This window comes from Pan paniscus, chromosome 22 (genome assembly GCF_029289425.2).
Source record: "Pan paniscus chromosome 22, NHGRI_mPanPan1-v2.0_pri, whole genome shotgun sequence".
NCBI classification, from domain to species: Eukaryota; Metazoa; Chordata; class Mammalia; order Primates; family Hominidae; genus Pan; species Pan paniscus.
The window spans coordinates 30,531,559-30,549,625 of NC_073271.2; the positions used below are offsets into that span (position 1 = coordinate 30,531,559).

Here is an 18,067-nt window from a genome sequence, read left to right on the forward strand (position 1 = left end):
CGCGGGAAGAACACTCCTTGCTGTGTCCTCACATGGTGCAGAGAGAGAGGGGGGTCTGGTGTCTCTTCCTGTAAGGGCACTGATCCCATCATGGGGGCCTTACAATTGCGACCTCATCTAAACCTCCCGAAACCTCATCTAAATCTCACCTCCATACTATCACATTGGGGATTAAGGCTTTAACATGTGGATTTCAGGGGACAAAGGACAAAAGCATTCAGTCCATGGCACATGCTCAGTGCCTCGACTCCTGCAAGTGCCACACCACAGACTCTCTGGGGCTGTGTCCTGGAGGCGTGTGCCATGGGCCCTGTGTGCCATGGGCAAGGTGCACAGCAACCTCCCGGCCACCCCACCAGCGAGTGAGCTCCTGGCACCCTGGCTCTCTCTGGTCACCCATCTACCAGTCTTGGTGCTCCTGTGCACTAGAGGACCAGCTGCCTGGGGACTGTGGGCCAACTGTGGCCCCGGCCACCCACAAACTTCCCCTCCGGCCAGTGGCTGCAATCACATCTTCTCTAAAGACGTCTGAAGCCCAGCCTTGGGGAGCCGAGTTGGTCCTTCCCTGGGTACTGAGCCCTAGGGAACCCTTGAGAGTTCTCTTTGTATCTTTGTAGTTTCTTCCTCACCACTTAATCATTTCCTTACAGGAAACTTCCTGTGTTCAAATGACTGTATGGTTTCTGCCTCCAGCTTCATTTGTGGGTGCCGTAAGAGAGGCAAGCATGGAGCACTAGGCGCAGGGGATGGGCAACTGGCAAGCGGGGAGATGCATGCAGCGCACTTAGTGCCTGGTACATACCAAGTCCTTTTAGTCTGGATTTCATTATTTTTAAATGGGTATTGCTATTTTTAAAAGAATAGTTACAAATATTTATTGTGTGTTTTGAAATAAGTGGGTCAAGATCAATAAGATATTGTTGATCAATAAGATATCTTTTATTCTTAAAAATCATATTCTTCTGGTTCAGTGGGGAAGAGACTGCCGACCTGTATTTACAGCATTATGTGATAAGTGTTCTCCTTTTCAGGTATGTATTAGTCTGTTCTCATGCTGTCAATAAAGACATACCTGAGACTGGGTAATTTATAAAGGAAAGATGCATAATTGACTCACAATTCCTCATGGCTGAGGAGGCCTCAGGAAACTTACAATCATGGCAGAAAAGGAAGCAAGCATATCCTTCTTCGCATGATGGCAGGAAGGAGAAATACAGAGCAAAGTGGGGAAATCCCCTTATAAAACCGTCAGATCTTGTGAGAACTCAATCACTATCAAGAGAACAGCATGGAGGTAATTACCTCCCACCAGCTCCCTCCCACGACGCATGGGGATTATGGGAACTATAGTTCAAGATGAGATTTGAGTGGGGACACAGGCAAACCATATCAAGGTGCCTCCTGCAAGCACCTACCTCCACCCCTCCTTCATCCTTGCCCTCATTCTACAATGATTTGGTGAAATCTGGTCCCTGCCTCAGTTTTACAGCCTCCCCATGACTCTGGTTACTTCCTGATTAGCTTAAACGAAACCTAACTAGGTTGCCCTAGGAAAGCATTTCTGTTCCTGACACCCCCCATCTGCCTGCTGCTTCCGTTCCACCTGTATGTGTCTGGGCACATCCCTGCGTCCCTTTGCTGGCTTCTAGCCCACTCACTTCAAGCATTTATCCCATGAGTTTCATAAAATCGTAGAAGAAAAGGGCTTGAGGCAGTGGTGGGGAAATGATAGGAAAGTCATTTCTGGATGCATTCTGCCATCCTGCAGATCCCTAAACCACCTCTCCCTCTCCATTCCCTCCCTCCAGAGAACAGCTTCTCCTTGTCTCCTGTGGAATAGTTCCGCCCACATTCATGGGCCCTTCCTGTACCAAAACTGTACAGGTCTCACTTGCTTACCAAACACTTGGCAAACAAATGTACCGTCCTTGGAAAAATTTTGTTGAATAAAATTTTCTCTCTTTGATCCATCCAAATGTTTTACAAAGTGCTACAGAAGCCATGGAGGAACAAGCAATTCTGCCTTAGGGATCAAGGTTTCACACAGGGGGTGATATCTGAGCAACAGTGCTTTTTTGGTTTGTTTGTTTTGTTTTGAGATGGAGTCTCAATCTGTTGCCCAGGCTGGAGTGCGGTGGCACAATCTCGGCTCACTGCAACCTCCGCCTCCCAGGTTCAAGTGATTCTCCTGCCTCAGCCTCCTGAGTAGTTGGGATTACAGGTGCCCGCCACCATACCCAGCTAATTTTTGTATTTTTAGTAGAGACGGGGTTTCACCATGTTGGCCAGGCTGGTCTCGAACTCCTGACCTCAAGTGATCTGCCCACCTCGGCCTCCCAAAGTGCTAGGATTATAGGCATGAGCCACAGTGCCCAGCCAACAGTGCTTTTAATTGGCATTTTCTTCAAAGACTTTGATGTCCTATAGGAGGGGGCCTATGACTCAGCCTCAGCCAATCAGAGCGCTCCATTCCCTGGGTCACCTGCACACCTGCTCTTCCCTGATCCACTGCAGTGCCCTCACCCTGAGATCTGAAACTTGAGCAGAGGCACCAAGAGGCAGACATGGGAGCTGAGCTGTCTTTTGGGAGAATCCTAGTGAGAAGGTTCTCCAACTGGGGCTGCCAAGTAAGGGCCTCATGGCAGACTAACCCCTCTCCTTCCTGAGGCTGGGAGGAGCTGCTGTCCTTTTGATTCTGTGAGCTACCTCAGTTGCCTTCCCCAAAATCACACACACGCACACACACACACACACACACACACACACATTCGCATGCGCTAGGTAGAGCTGTTTTCCATAATTGCCAACAGAAGACTAACTGTATTTGAAGAATGAGCTGGCATTCTTCTGCTCCGGTAGAAGTCAAGGCAATCAGTTATGAGAATCAGAGCCCACCTGTGACTCCAGAAAGAGGTGCATAAATACCAAGAATTTAGTCTCTAAAGTCTTTCTTTAAGTCCTTTTTTAAAAAATGTGATGAGTACATCACCCAGGAAAATCAAATTGTAATGCAACCGAGTCGATGCAAGTTTTGTTTAGGAGATGGGTTACAATCACCTGGGGAAGCTCTAGTTACCTTGATTTGGTCTGGTACAAACCCTAGCACCATCAGCCACAGATCCCCAGAGGAAGTCATTCCTGGATTGGGGGAAACCTACATAGGGACAAAGACAGCAGGTGTCTGCAATGTTGAGAATCAGTGTGTTCTGCCACTGTCTCTATCAGGGCTGGTGGCACATGCAAATCTCTTTCCCACTCTCCAGTTGAACACTAACGCCATGGTGCCCACACCTTCCTTATTAGTCCATGTACATGGGGTTTGTCAAGACAGTGGTTCATGGCTCTGACCCTGAGCATGTCAGATTTCAGGGGCTTTATGCAAAATATCCATACCAGTTGCGGTCATTTCCCATCAGTATTGCTCACAATGGAGCCTACAAACCCCTAGTTCCCATCCAACACATCTCCAAGGCAGACTCTCAGACCAGCTCCCAGAAACGAGGTGAGTTTAGATCAGGCAGCAGAGAGGTGGCCTAGGAAGGAGTCCTTGGAGCTCATGCACCTGTGTCTGGGCACCAACAGGAAGATGGTGGCTTTTGCTCTTTGGGAGATATCTTTGGAGCCAGTCTCTGACCGCATGTCCAACAGGACAGGCATCCTTGGGGTTTCCATGGCAGTCTACTGACAGTCAGGGGTGAGGATTAAATGGTACAGAGTCTCACTGAGTGCTCTTTGAGAGGTCAAGCAATGAGAAGTCCTGCAAATGATCATTGAGCTGAAGTAAGAAGTGTACCGAATCTGTTTTTTCCCCTATAAATATAAAAGCCTATAAATATAAAAATCTTGGTGAAAAAAAATGATCCCAGCCTCCCACACAGCACATCACACATCTTCTCTTTTCAAATTTGACTCCAAGGCCCACTTCCTTCGGGAAATCATTTATCCAGTGGTATCATTTAGGATATTTTTGGTTGTGAGGAACAAAAGCCTAGCTCCAACAGACTTAATAAAAGGAACTCATTGGTTCACAAACTGAAAAACTCCAGTGGTAAATGAAGGCTCTGGGTACAGTTGGTACAGGCTCTGGTCTCTGTAATTTCCTAGTTCTTCTCCCTTCTAGATGCTGGGTTTTTGCCTTCAAGTTGGCTTTCTTCATGGTGGCAAAATAGATCCAGCAATTCTGTCAGAGGTTTTCGAACCAGAGCGACTCCATCTTGATTAAAGGCTGTGTAAAATGAGGATGAGACTTGCTGGACTGCATTCCAGGAGGGTAGGCATTCTTAGTCACAGGGTGAGACAGGAGGCCAGCAGGATTGATATCACAAGATACAGGTCACAAAGACCCTGCTGATAAAACAAGATGCAATAAAGAAGCCAGCCAAAACCCACCAAAACCAAGATGGTGATTAATGTGACCCCCAGTCTTCCTCACTGCTCATTATATGCTAATTGTAATGCATTAGTGTGGTAAAAGACACTTCTACTAACTCCATGACAGCTTACAAATGCCATGGCAATGTCCAGAAGTTACCCTATATGGTCTAAAAGGAGAACCTATATAGTCTAAAAGAACTGAGGGTTCTGAGAAATCCCTGACCCTTTCCTGGAAAATTTATGAATAATCCACTCCTTGTTTAGCATACAATCAAGAAATAACCATAGTGTACTCAGTCAAGCAGCCCCTGCTGCTGCTCTGCCTATGGAGTGGCCATTCTTTTGTTCTTTACTTTCTTAATAAACTTGCTTTCATTTTACTTTATGGACTTGCCCTGAATTCTTTCTTGTGCAAGATTCAAGAACCCTCCCTTGGGGTCTGGATCAGGATCCCATTCCCGTAACAATTTCAGGCTCAGATCGGCTTTTAACACCATCCAGAGCAAGAGACAGCTTTTTTGTTCCAGAATTCCCCATTAAAGTTCTCCTGGTCACTCTTATTGGGTTGTTTCGCTTAGGGTCAGGTGTCCATCCTGGTCCCAAGCAATGAGGCCAGGAGATGGGATGCAATGACTGGATCAATCTAGGCCTCTTATTCCCACTTTTTAAAACACTTATTATTAATTTTTTAAAAATTATTTTTCGGGCCGGGCGCGGTGGCTCACGCCTGTAATCCCAGCACTTTGGGAGGCCGAGGCGGGCGGATCACGAGGTCAGGAGATCGAGACCATCCTGGCTAACACGGTGAAACCCCGTCTCTACTAAAAATACAAAAAATTAGCCGGGCGTGGTGGCGGGCGCCTGTAGTCCCAGCTACTCGGGAGGCTGAGGCAGGAGAATGGCGTGAACCCGGGAGGCGGAGCTTGCAGTGAGCCGAGATCGCGCCACTGCACTCCAGCCTGGGCGACAGAGCGAGACTCCGTCTCAAAAAAAAAAAAAAAAAAATTATTTTTCATTCAGCTTTTTCATTTGAAACTTATTCCAATTCTTGAACTGGGGGTAGTTTCAACTTCCCCAGAGCTGTATGGGTCCTCAAATGAAAATTCGGGGCAACTGGATTAGAGAAGGGGAAATGCATGCTGCAGGGGCAACCAACAAGGGGAGATTGTGCCAATTCACTCTTCCTATCCTCAGATTCACCTAAGTTCTGACCATTCAGCCCCATTTGAATGCATTCTGTATTCCTATGACTGTGGATTACATTTTTGTCTACCTTTGTGTCTTCTGTTTTGTCCTGCCCTATAAGCATCTCAAACATATGCATAAAGCCTATATAAACTTTATAAATAAACTAACACTTCTGTTTTCAACCTGTAGGATGATGACAATGATGATGACAACAATGATGATGGTAATGATGTGGAAAATGTGAAAAGAGAAAGAAATACTTGGAAATATATCTCACCCTCCATAAACAAAGCTCGGGGTTTAATTCTGACCTTTATGAGTTCATGGGGGTGAACTGCAGACCACTGTCTGTGGACAGGAAAACGATATTTCATCTCTAGCCCCAGGGACATCTCCAAAAGCTGAACTAGATGAACTTTATATAAATTGGTACAAAATATAATTTTCTCTTTGCCTGCTGAAAGCCATTTCTAGAAATTCTGTTAATCAGAATCTCCCTAAGTTAATCAGTCATCTAGACAAGATCTTATTTCTTTTTTAGACAAAGAAAAGTATATAAGTAACAGGTATTTGTAAACCACTTGAGTGAAGCATATGATATCTAATGTAAGGAAATCTAAAAGTGTCCACAGGCAAAATCTCATGGATTCAATTGATAGCACAGGTCATCAACTGACATGCAGACGGAATTCTCTTGTGGAACAAGACAATACAGCCATTGCTTAGAGACTAATTGTCAAGGAATTAGTCATTTCCTGTTTCAGAATAGCATCATCACCACCACCATTAATGCCAACATCAACCACCACCACCTACACCACCACCATTAACATCATAACCACCACCAATAACATCACCACCACCAACACCGCCATCAACATAAACCATCACCACCACCAAAACCATCAGCATCACCTAGAACCACCAGTCACCACCATCACCACTTACCAGAACAAGGCTTATATTTACATACTTATTTTACTTTTCAAAATACATTCACATGCATGGTTTCATTAGATCTCATCTACTTGGTAAGGCTGGCAGATCTGACATCATTAGCCTCATTTTATCTGTATGGAAACTAAGTTCTAGAGAAGCGAAGTGATGTGTGAAAGGACACCAGAGTGATTGATAATCAAATCCAGACTAGAGTTTGGTTCTTCTGACTCCAAAATTAATACATTTTTCTTAAAAGAAAAAAATTTTTTTTGAGACAGGGTCTCACTCTGTCACCCAAGCTTGAGTGCAGTGGCATGATCACAGCTTACTGCAGCCTCGACTTCCCAAGCTCAAGCAATCCTCCCACCTCAGCCTCTCAAGTACCTGGGACCATAGGCACATGCCTGGCTAATGTGTTTTAAACATTTTTTGGCTGGGCACGGTGGCTCATGCTTGTAATCCCAGCACTTTGGTAGGCCAAGGCAGGCGGACCACAAGGTCAGGAGATCGAGACCAGACTGGCCAAAATGGTGAAACCTCATCTCTACTAAAAATACAAACAAATTAGCCAGGCGTGGTGGCACATGCCTGTAGTCCCAGCTACTCAGGAGGCTGAGGTAGGAGAATTGCTTGAACCCAGGAGGCAGAGGTTGCAGTGAGCTGAGATTGTGACATTGCACTCCAGCTTGGGCGACAAGAGCAAACTCCATCTCAAAACAAAACAAAACAAAACAAAACTTTTTTTTTTTTTTTTGTAGAAATGGGGTCTTCCTAGGTTGCCCAGGCTGGACTCAATCTTCTGGGCTCAAGTGATCCTACTGCCTCAGGGTCTCTAAATGCTGGGATTCAGGCATGAGCCACCACACCCAGCTCCAATGCTTTTTTTGTCGTACCTAATTCTTTCAATGAAAATGAAGAATTTCCAACTTCTGATATTAACAACTTTGGTCCTATATTCAAGCTAGAGTCTTTCAAATAAAATAGACTTTTAAAACCATCTGTCTCCAAACCCTAAATGTCTCAGGTGAGCAACTAAGCTGCTCAGTTTATGTGACTCCCCAGAAGTTGAATTTTAACCCAGAACTGACTCCAAGTTCACTCTTCTTTCCATGACAAGGAGTCACCTCCTTGTATGCCCCCAGGAGTCTCCCGGATTCCTCCGAGAACAGTGGAATAGTGCTCCTCCCCAGAGCACAGGTTTTGCCAGTGAAGATTGAATTTGGCTAGAAACCGCTGCCCTGCTCTCTCTTCTCGAAGCACCTGGAAGTCTGAGAAGGAACTGGGTGGCTGGCTCTGGTCACAAACTAGCAGCCAGAAGCACCCCTTGTCAGTGATGCACCCCCAGTCCCCCTCAAGGGCTCCAAGTAAACCCAAAGCTGCTCCCCTCCAAGAAGTCTGGGGCCACCCTAGGGAAGGCCTCCTGGCCTTGACTCTCAGGGGGTCTCTGGGGTTGCGGTTTGGGGCCCGCTGCTCCCGCCCTTTGCCCCCAGGTGGGCCTGGCAGGGCTGCAGCACAGCTCTGTTGCTGATAGTCAGGGTGGAGCACTTGGCGACCTTGCCCTGCAGCCCTATCATTTTGAGTTCAGAGGTCAGATTTGAGTAATAAACATCTTCCAAGGACTTGTCATTCTTTCTGAGGATGTTGCTGGCCAGCCGGAAGACAAAAATCACCGCGTAGATGCCGATGATGGTGAGGATATACCAGGCAGCGCTAGTTCCGTCTGGCACCTTCAGAGCCCTGGTGGAGTTGGTGTCATTCCTCCTCTCTGTGTGGTCACCCAGCGGGAGCCCCAGGAGGGTGCTGGCCTGGGTCTGGTTGGAGGCTTCATGGGGAGTCCACTTGGCCCCTGAGAAACAGAGAGGTCCGGATGAGATCCAGCGTCCTGGGCTGAGGGCTGCCTGGCCACACCAAGGAGAATGGAGCCCTCATATCCGTGAAAACGCGGCGCTGCTCAAAGAGGCCTTCTCTGAGGCATGAGCAGGAGTGTAACAACAGGTATGTCAATATATTTTTAAAAATCAAAAGAGTCCAAAACACTATTTTGTTGTTGTTTTGTTTTGTTTTTTGTTTTGTTTGTTTGTTTGTTTCTAGAGAGACAGAATCTCTCTCTGTCACCCAGGCTGGAGTGCAGTGGCATGATCATAACTTACTACGGCCTCAACCTCCTGGGCTCAATTGATCCTCCTGCCTCAGCCTCACAAATAGACATGCAGACCATGCCGGGCTAATTTTTTTCTTTTTTCTCTCTCTTTTTTTTTTTTTTTTTTTTTTTTTTTTGTAGAGATAGGGTCTTGCCATGTTGACCAGGCTGGTTTTGAATTCCTGGTCTCAAGAGCTCCTCTCACCTTAGCCTCCCAAGCACTGGGATTAAAGGCAGGAGCCACTGTGCCCAGAAAAACACTAAGTTCTTGAATAGGAGACACAACATCATAAAGATGTCAGTTATCCCTCAAATAATTTATACAACAAACATAATTGCAATAAAAACAGCAATAGGATTTCTTTGTGAAATCAATAAACTATTCATTTAGAAAAATCAACTGTTGGCCGGGCGTGGTGTCTCATGCCTGTAATCCCAGCACTTTGGGAGGCTAAGGTGGGAAGATTGCTTGAGCCCAGGAGGTTGAGACCAGCCTGGCCAACATGACAAGACCCTGTCTCTACAAGAAATAAAAAAAACTAGCCAGGTGTGGTGTGCAAGCCTATGGTCCTAACTACTCAGGAGGCTGAGGCCGGAGGATCGCTTGAGCCCAGGAGGTTGAGGCTGCAGTGAGCTGTGTTCACACCACTGCATTCCAGCATGGGACCCTATTTAAAAAAAACAAAAAAAAGAAAGAAAGAAAAAGAAAAAGAAAAATCAACTGTCAAGACTAATTAGAAAAAAAAATCTGAATAAAAAGAATGACTAATGAATTAGCCTAGCCACAAATTTTAAATCAGCCAGCTATAAAAACTAATTTGCATTTTTTTCAATGAATGAAAGCTTTATATGCACACAGCCCAGCTGGGACTTGCTGGGCTTTGCAGAGTGTGTGGGCTGGGGGTTCTTCAGAACCAGGTACAACTCTCCCTATAAAACTACAACAGTGCTGGGCATGGTGCTCACACCTGTAATCCCAGCACTTTGGGAGGCTGAGGCAGATGGATCACCTGAGGTCAGGAGTTCGAGACCAGCCCTGCCAAAATGGTGAAACCCCATCTTTACTAAAAATACAAAAATTAACCAGGCGTGGTGGCACACGCCTGTAGTTCCAGCTACTAGGGAGGCTGAGGCAGGAGAATCGCTTGAGTCCAGGAGGTGGAGATTGCAGTGAGCCAAGTGACGCCTGTAGTTCCAGCAAGACAGAGCAAGACTCTACCTTAAAAAATAAAAAAATAAAAAATAAAACTACAACAGCTAAAATAGTGTGATGCCTGTAGTTCCAGCTACTAGGGAGGCTGAGGCAGGAGAATCACTTGAGTCCAGGAGGTGGAGGTTGCAGTGAGCCAAGATCGGGCCACTGCACTCCAGCCTGGGCGACAGAGCAAGACTCTGTCTTAAAAAATAAAAAAATAAAAAATAAAACTACAACATCTAAAATAGTGTGATGCTGAAAACACAGGCAAGCAGACCAATGAAACAGAGTAAAAACAGCACCAATAGTTAGCAATTAGAATTTGATAGCTAGCTAATAAAGGAGCATTTCTGATCGGTGGGAAAAGATGAATTATTCAATATGTAGCATTGGGGGAAATAGCATTAGATCCACATCTCTCCACCATATGACCAGATAAATCGGTCCAGATTAAAAAAAAAAAACAGCCCAGATAAATCAAATATTTTAACATAAAAAGTGAAATAATTTATAGTACTAGAGTATAGCATGGCAGATTTTTTCTTTATCATCTCAGAGTGGAATATTCTTTTAAGCATAACAAAAAATCAGAAGAAACGAAGAAATAGAAATCAAATTCAACTACATAAAAAAATTAAGCTATTTCATACCATAAAACCAACAGGCAGATAACAAAGTGCAATTTATATCGCTGATTTTCTAAATAGCCTTCAGTTCTGTAAGAAAAAGCTTAAAACTGCCATAGAAAAATGCGCAAAAGATATGGACAAATAGTTCATAGGGAAAAAATGAACATTCAACATAAGAAGAGCTTCTCAATATTACTTATATAAGAAAAATGCAAATTAAGATAATAACTAGATACCATTTTGTTACCTATTGGATTTGCAAATTCATGATGTTTCAGAATAAACTAACAAAAAAATGGCTTTTTTTGTTCTTTTGCCCAGCTTAGAAGAAAGGTGTCTAAATTGGGAGCAAAGGTGGCAATGACGCGGACTTGACACCAAAAAAAATTTTTTTTAAAGAAAAGAAACAAGTGCCTCTGCATTTCAGGGGGTCAGGATTGGCATTTTTAAAATGTCAACAAATAAATGTTCATATCCACACTTGACATATTTTCCAAGGAGAATTTTAATTGTATAATTGCTGGTAAATTCATGCAACCAACATGGAGGGCACACGGACAAGATCTATGAGCATTACAAGTGTACTTACCTTTGACCCAGCAGTTCTATCTCTAGGAATCTATCCTAAAGATGCTCCAGAACATCTAGAGACAACATATGCTGAAGGTTAGTCATTGCAGTCCTCCTTGTGATGACGAATGCCTGGGAGCAGCCTGAATAGCACCAACTGAGGAATGGTGAAATACATTTTGGAACCTCCATGCAGTGGAGTACTATGCAGTCATAAAAAGCAATGAGTTTTTTATGGCACTGAATGTTAATAAGTGAAAAAATAAGCTAATGGTGACAGGCTCTGCAATGCCACTTGTAAAAAAGGGGGAAGTTATATGTTATTTGCTTGTACTTTTTGTATGTATAGAACATCTCTGGAAGAATGAATAAGAAATTAGTATCTGCAATTGCCTCTGGGGAAGAAACCTGGGAGAAGAAGATACATTTTTCACTGTATGCCCTTTTGTACACTTAGTACCGTGTATACTTATTTTTGAAAAGAAAGAGTGTACGAGTTGGTACTTTTCTGGTCTCCCTGGTGAGGTGCCCCTGGGTAAAGCCATTGTATGCCCTTGTAAGACCAGAAGATTAAGATCTCAATTGCTGTTCAATTCAAAACTGTTTTCTCTGCTTGCAGAGCTGGTGGAGAAAATGAAACAATGAAAACCAGAGATGTAGAGTGCAGTCCTGTGAGACATTTCCCAGTGGGGCCTTACTGGCTCAAACCCCCATTTCTTGCTCTATGTGAACACAGATGTATTTAAAAACACATCATAGGATCAATCTCGCAGCCTGCTGTGTAGAACAAAGGTGCTCTAAAATGCTTCCCATTTGATCGTTGTTTGTTTGTTGCTAATTCATTTTGCGAACGCAAGACTCAGAGAGGCCAGTATTTTTTATTATAGTTAGTTGCCAGAATGCGTGAATGAGCTTATTACTTTTAGATGAAGGAAGAAATTATATAAAAATTACTTTTCAAACTACATGTGACAAAGCCCAGGACAAATGAACAGATTTAATTACATAAAATTAGTCACTCGCAAGAAACAACACCACAAGCATAAATTTACACCATTGTTTGGTAGAATGGTTTGAGACATTAAATTAAGGAAGGTGAAAAATTCCCGTAATTATTGCAACAAACAAACAGACAGCAAATCAACCCAACGAGAACACAATATCCTTATATTAGGGCAAGAGAACTTATTGAAACTCAGAACACATGTATAAACTCATAGAACTTTCTAGAAATTGTCATAGAATGATGCAATACATTCAAATACAAATAAAATATCCCCAACTAAGAGCTACACACAGAACATTAAATTATTTAAAAACCAGTCCATTTTCTACACGAAAGAAACTCACTATATTAATTACTGCAATACATTACATTTTACCTTTCTTACAAAGGTAAAAGTAAGTTAGGTTGTATCTTAATGGACAAACATATCCTGTAGAAGAGAGAAACTTTTTCCTCTGTTCTATTTTGTACTTGTAATTTAATGACGTGAAATGTGTAAAATCTCAACCTGCCCATCCTTGCATTGTAGCTGAGTACTCACATTCCATGGGGTGGTCTTGTCCTTGACTCTTGGAGGGGCAAGTTCAAGCGGCTACCATGCACAGAAGGGGAAGATGATGAAAGGAGAACTCCGTCTCCTAGGGAAGAATCAGTCCTACTGCAGTTGAGCTGCACTGAGTTTCCAGAGTGGGGAGTAATATGATCTTCCAACAATCTTAGGGCAGCACCAAACAGAAACTTAGTAAGTGGATGACTTTGCTTTCATGTAATTAATCAGAGGATCCGATTTGCTGTGTCTTCTGTTGCATCAGAACAGAAAGCACTTCCCAGCTTTGACTTGTTAAGAAGTTCTAAATCAAAACAAATTTTTTAAACGTGCTGGTATTAAGGAATCTCCAGCTCTCCCAGGTCCCATGATGAACTGAGGTGGCCAGAAGCTCCCCCTGAGGCTGGCTCTCTGCTTAGAGCTTGGATGGCTATTGAATTCCCCTGTGTTCTGCACCTGTTGCAGGTGTGGCAGATGGCCAGGTGTGGCAGAGATCTGTCATCATAGGGCCAGGAAACTCCATGGTCAAGAGTCACCAGCTTCTTGTGGACAGTCTCCCAGATGAGGAAACCCAGACAGGAAGGGAGTGACACCCCCAGGGTGACACACCTGAGGGGACTTGGGCTTTCCCTGAGGGGTCAGTGGGCAGTGGACTCCTGTGCCAGGTGGTGAGGAATGGCTCTTCTCTTTCCCAGAGTCACAGACCCCACTGGAGTTGAGGTAGGCTTAATTGGAAAGTGCTAGAGTAAGTGTCTGCAGGTAAAGTTTCCCCAGGAGCAGGGAAGGAAAAGTTGGAAGACTGGCAAGTTAAATCATCCAGCCATTGTTTCCAGCTCCATTTCTTCCTAATCCTCACTCTAGGACTCTAACCTGCCACGTTTGTGATGGTTGCTGGTTTTTAAGATACAATTCGATAAAATTTCCATCAATGGGGTACTGGGTAAGTAAGTTATAAAATAAGCCATATGATCCAGCAATTCTACTCCTGGGTATCTTCCCAGGAGAAATAAAAATGTAAGTTTACACAAAAACTTGAACACACATGTTCAAAGCAGAATTATCTGTAATAGCAAAAAATGGAAACAACCCAAATATCCATCAACTGACTAATGAATAAATAAAATGTGGTTTATCCATACAATGGAATGTTATTCAGCAATAAACAGGAATGAAGTACTGATATATGCCATAACACGGATGAAACTTGCAAACATTGTGCTAAATAAAAGAAGTCAGTCACAAAGGACTACATATTGTAGGATTTCATTTATATGAAATGCCAAGAATAGGCAAATCTACAAAGATGGAAAGTAGATTAGTGGTTCACTAGCGGGAGGGATTGGGGGTGATAACTAAGGGTATATAGCATTTTTGGAGGGGTAATAAAACTATTCTAAAATTGTGGTGCTCGCTGTACACAATCTGAATATACAAAAAAATTGAATGTATACTTTAAATGGATGAATTTTATGGTATATGAATTATATTTCAATAAAACTGTTAAAAATTATAATATACAAGCTGGGCACAGTGGCTCACGCCTGTAATCCCAGCACTTTGGGAGGCCGAGGCGGGTGGATCACCTGAGGTCGGGAGTTCGAGACCAGCCTGACCAACATGGAGAAACCCTGTCTCTACTAAAAGTACAAAAAATTAGCCGGGCATAGTGGAGCATGCCTGTAATCCCAGTTACTTGGGAGGCTGAGGCAGGAGAATTGCTTGAACCCAGGAGGCGGAGGTTGCAGTGAGCAGAGGTTGTGCCATTGCACTCCAGCCTGGGCAATAAGAGTGAAACTCCATCTCAAAAAAAAAAAATTATAATATACATATACAATACAGTATTACACAGCTGTGAAAAAGAACGAGGAAGCTATGTACTGATGTATAAAGCTCTCTAAGGTGTGTTGTTAAATGAAAAAGGTAAAGAAGAGAGCATGTTACCATGTATCAAAAAATTGAGAGGAAGCATATATATATATGCTTTTTTATATATATATATAAGCATATATATATAAGCATATATATATATAAAATCAGATATATATATCTGATTTTGCCACTGTAAGCATTTAAAACACCAGTGGAATGTCCAAGAAATTAAGAAGAGGAGTTACCTATTGGAGGAGAGAACCAGGTAGATATATGGCAGGTGTGGGAGGGAGAGCTCTCACTAAATATTTTTATGCTTTAAATATTTTTAACCGTATGTGTATTACCTATTCAATAATAAATGCACCCATTTGTTAGATATCTTTGTTGAAGATTCATTTGGCTCCTGCTGTCTCTTGCTATGGGATGGACCATGGCATCCCCCCTCTGCCACACAGACAAGGGATTTGGACACTGCCAGTGGGACGTGGGAGGGGAGAGCACCTGACCCGTGATAATAAGGGGCTCGTGGCAGTGATAAGGGCTGGGAGTCAGGGCTCTGGCCCCAGCCACATCCTTGCTGCATGACCCTGGGCCAGCCCCCTCATCTTTGTGAGCCTCAGTTTCCTCATCTGTGAGGTGAAGGTGGTGAAGGAGGTGAAGGATGAGCAGGATCTTATGTCCTTGGTCCTGAGAAGGCAGGAGAGAAGCCTGGGGCTCTGTGTGGGAAGAGCCGCTCTCTGGGGAGGTATCTGAATAGACGAGGGAGAGCACACCGGGCAGCCAATGTGCCAGAGGTGGAGGCTTTGGAGAGTGTTTCATTTGTGAAGTCAACAGATTTAACATTCAGATCAGGAGGACGTTGTCATGAGATGTGGGGAATCATAAGCTCCAAAACAATCGTGAGACAGAAGGAAAGATGGCCTTTTGTTGAGCAGCCATTCTCCTCCACGGAGAGTCCTGTCTAGTCTGCCTGTTGAAGGGGCACTGATGTTAGGGAATAGATCTGTGTCAAGTGCTTCCCACCTCCCACAATCCTGCGAGGCAGGAGTATTATCCCCATTTAAAGAGAGGACACTCAGGCTCAGGGAAGTGACTGGCCCAATGTCCCATAGCTCATAGGTGCCAGAGGTGGGTCATCCACACCAAAGTCATTCTCCTTCCATACCCTGAATGTCACCTTCACGCTGGACCCAGGATCCTGTGTGGTGAACTGTCTCGATCACTTCCCTAAAGGTTAAATCATAAACTCTTACTGCCAAGGCATATCCACGACCTTAAACTCTCCCTGTTGGGCAAAAACAATCTCTGATGTTAAAAGGCAGGATAGTGGATACTTTTCAGGGAAGGGTAAATGACAAGGGCATGAGGGGAACTCTGGGTGCCGGTCATATTCTGTTTTACAGGTTTGTTCAATTTGAGACACTTCATAGAGCTGAAGCCTTGTGCACAGACACTTTTTTGCATGCATCGTCTGCTTCAATATAAACCTCTTCCTGTTGTCTTGTTTTTGTTTTCGTTTTTGTTTTCTCTTGTTTTCTTGTCCTGCTCTGTCACCCAGGCTGGAGCTCAGTGGTGTGATCTCAGCTCACTGCAGCCCCCTGCCTCCCAGGTTCAAGCGATTCTTCTGCTCGGCCTCCTGAGTAGCTGGGATTACAGAGGTGTGCCACCACACCTGGCTTCCCTGTTGTTTCTTTAATGTAGAAAGCCCTGATAGATGGTGGGAAAACAAAGTTTAAGGTATTCATAGAAAAATACAAATACTATTTTTAAAGATTCTATATCTGGCCACATGGTGCCATCTCACGAAGAGTGTCCCCGTCCCTTGAGGGGGAGTGGTCGGGATCATGGTCAGTGTGGGGCCCTGCAGCTGCCTGCTTCCCTATGCCGTGTGGATGACGCCCGCCTCCGGTCATTCCCCTGTGCTTACATAACAGTGAAATGGAACAACCTGTATCAGCACGAGGGCCAAGAATTTTCTTCTGACTTGTGGATACCTCCTTCCTTAGGTCTCTGATCAGTCTGGACAAATATTGCCCTGAATGCAACCAAGCAAAGCCACTCACCTGGTAAATATTTGTATGAGCTACAGCTCTGGGAGAACAAATTCCAATATCCTGCAGTCCCCTTGACATCAAAGACCCAACTCTCCCAGAGGGCAATGGCTTTTTTGTCCACTGAGAAGCCAGTCAGCTTCGAAGAAAGGTGTCTAAATTGGGAGCAAAGGTGGCAATGATGTGGACTTGACTCCAAAAGAAATTTTAAAAAGAAAAGAAGTGCCTTTGCATTTCAGGGGGTCAGTATTGGCATTTTTAAAATGTCAACAAATAAATGTTCATATCCACACTTGACATTCTTTCTCTAGAGGAGGCAGACCTCATCGGTCAGCTCTGATGCCCTGCAGTGCAAAAAGACATTAAAAATGACGGTGAAGGACCCCTGCAGAGAACAACTGAGTCTCTTCCTTGCCCTGCGTCTCCAGATAAAGGATGCCCTGCATCCCCTCCTGGCTAAGAGCACAGACTCCAGAGGCTTTTTCCTCTCCTGGAGGTTAAAGAGGCATCACATATGTTTAAAATCTTTAATTTATATGTCACCTTTGTCCTTCCTTTTAACTTCATTTTTCTCTTATCCAGCATTTAGGGACTCATCTTTAGGGAGGTTCAAAGGAAAGCTCATGGCCTTTAGAACTGGAAGAACCATGTTCCAGTTGGGACTTGATCATTTACTAATTGTGGGATTACAGCCAAGTCACTTCATCCCTCTGCTGTAAAAAAAAAAAAATAACATATGATGACATTTGTGGAATGGCTCCCCAAGCCAAAGAGGGCAAATATTGTCACAGCTCATTTCTTCTCTCAGTTAATTACTTGCGTCCTCGGCTGCCTGGCTGGCAGGACAACCTATATTCGCCTCCCTCTTAAAGCCTCCTGGGTTGGCCAGGACTCCAAGCGGCTTTGTCCAGAATGAGTAGGGTGGTTGGCCTGGCCTCCTCAGCCAATCAGAGAGGACTAGCATCTGAACACTCCTCTGTGCTGTTGCTTCTAGCTGCCACATGGGAACGCTGTTGAACACCGGCCTGGTGCAGTTGGCCATATGATGCTTCAGGGTCTTCTGAGACTTCAAGAATGTGCTCGCAGGGAAGGCATTAGCTCTAAACACTTGCCTCTGCTAGTTTACATCACAGAACAGACAGACAAGACTGTTTTGCTCCCTCAGCTCTCTCCTTTTCCTAGCTTCAGTCCTGGGGAGCTCAGAAGCTACAGTTTGTTTTTTGTTTTTGTTTTTTTCTTGAGGGAGTCTTGCTCTGTTGCCCAATCTGGAGTTCAGTGGTGTGATCTTGGTTCACTGCAACCTCCGTCTCCCAGGTTCAAGCAATTCTCCTGCCTCAGCCTCCCGAGTAGCTGGGACTACAGGTGCCTGCCACCATGCCAATCTAATTTCTGCATTTTTAGTAGAGTCAGGATTTCACCATGTTGGCCAGGCTGGTCTTGAATTCCTGACCTCTGGTGATCACCCACCTCAGCCTCCCAAAGTTCTGAGATTATAGGCGTAAGCCACCGCACCCGGCCAGAAGCCACAGTTTACAAATCTGGGGGATTTGGGGCAT

General features: G+C 44.3%; 1 protein-coding gene and 1 long non-coding RNA gene across 2 annotated transcripts; one reads left to right on the forward strand and one right to left on the reverse strand.

Annotated features, from left to right (window-relative positions):
* Nucleotides 1-6,109: 6,109 nt before the first annotated feature.
* On the reverse strand, nt 6,110-14,828 carry SMIM34 (small integral membrane protein 34). The gene is made up of 2 exons (XM_063601325.1): nt 12,583-14,828; nt 6,110-8,347 (listed from the first exon to the last, which is right to left on the reverse strand). The coding sequence occupies exons 1-2, from the start codon at nt 12,587-12,589 to the stop codon at nt 7,935-7,937; spliced, it is 420 nt and encodes a 139-aa protein (XP_063457395.1). The 5' UTR covers nt 12,590-14,828; the 3' UTR covers nt 6,110-7,934.
* On the forward strand, nt 8,201-14,836 carry LOC134729726 (uncharacterized). The gene is made up of 2 exons (XR_010111094.1): nt 8,201-8,496; nt 10,787-14,836. It is a non-coding gene; the product is annotated as an uncharacterized LOC134729726 (long non-coding RNA).
* The last annotated feature ends 3,231 nt before the right edge of the window (nt 14,837-18,067 follow it).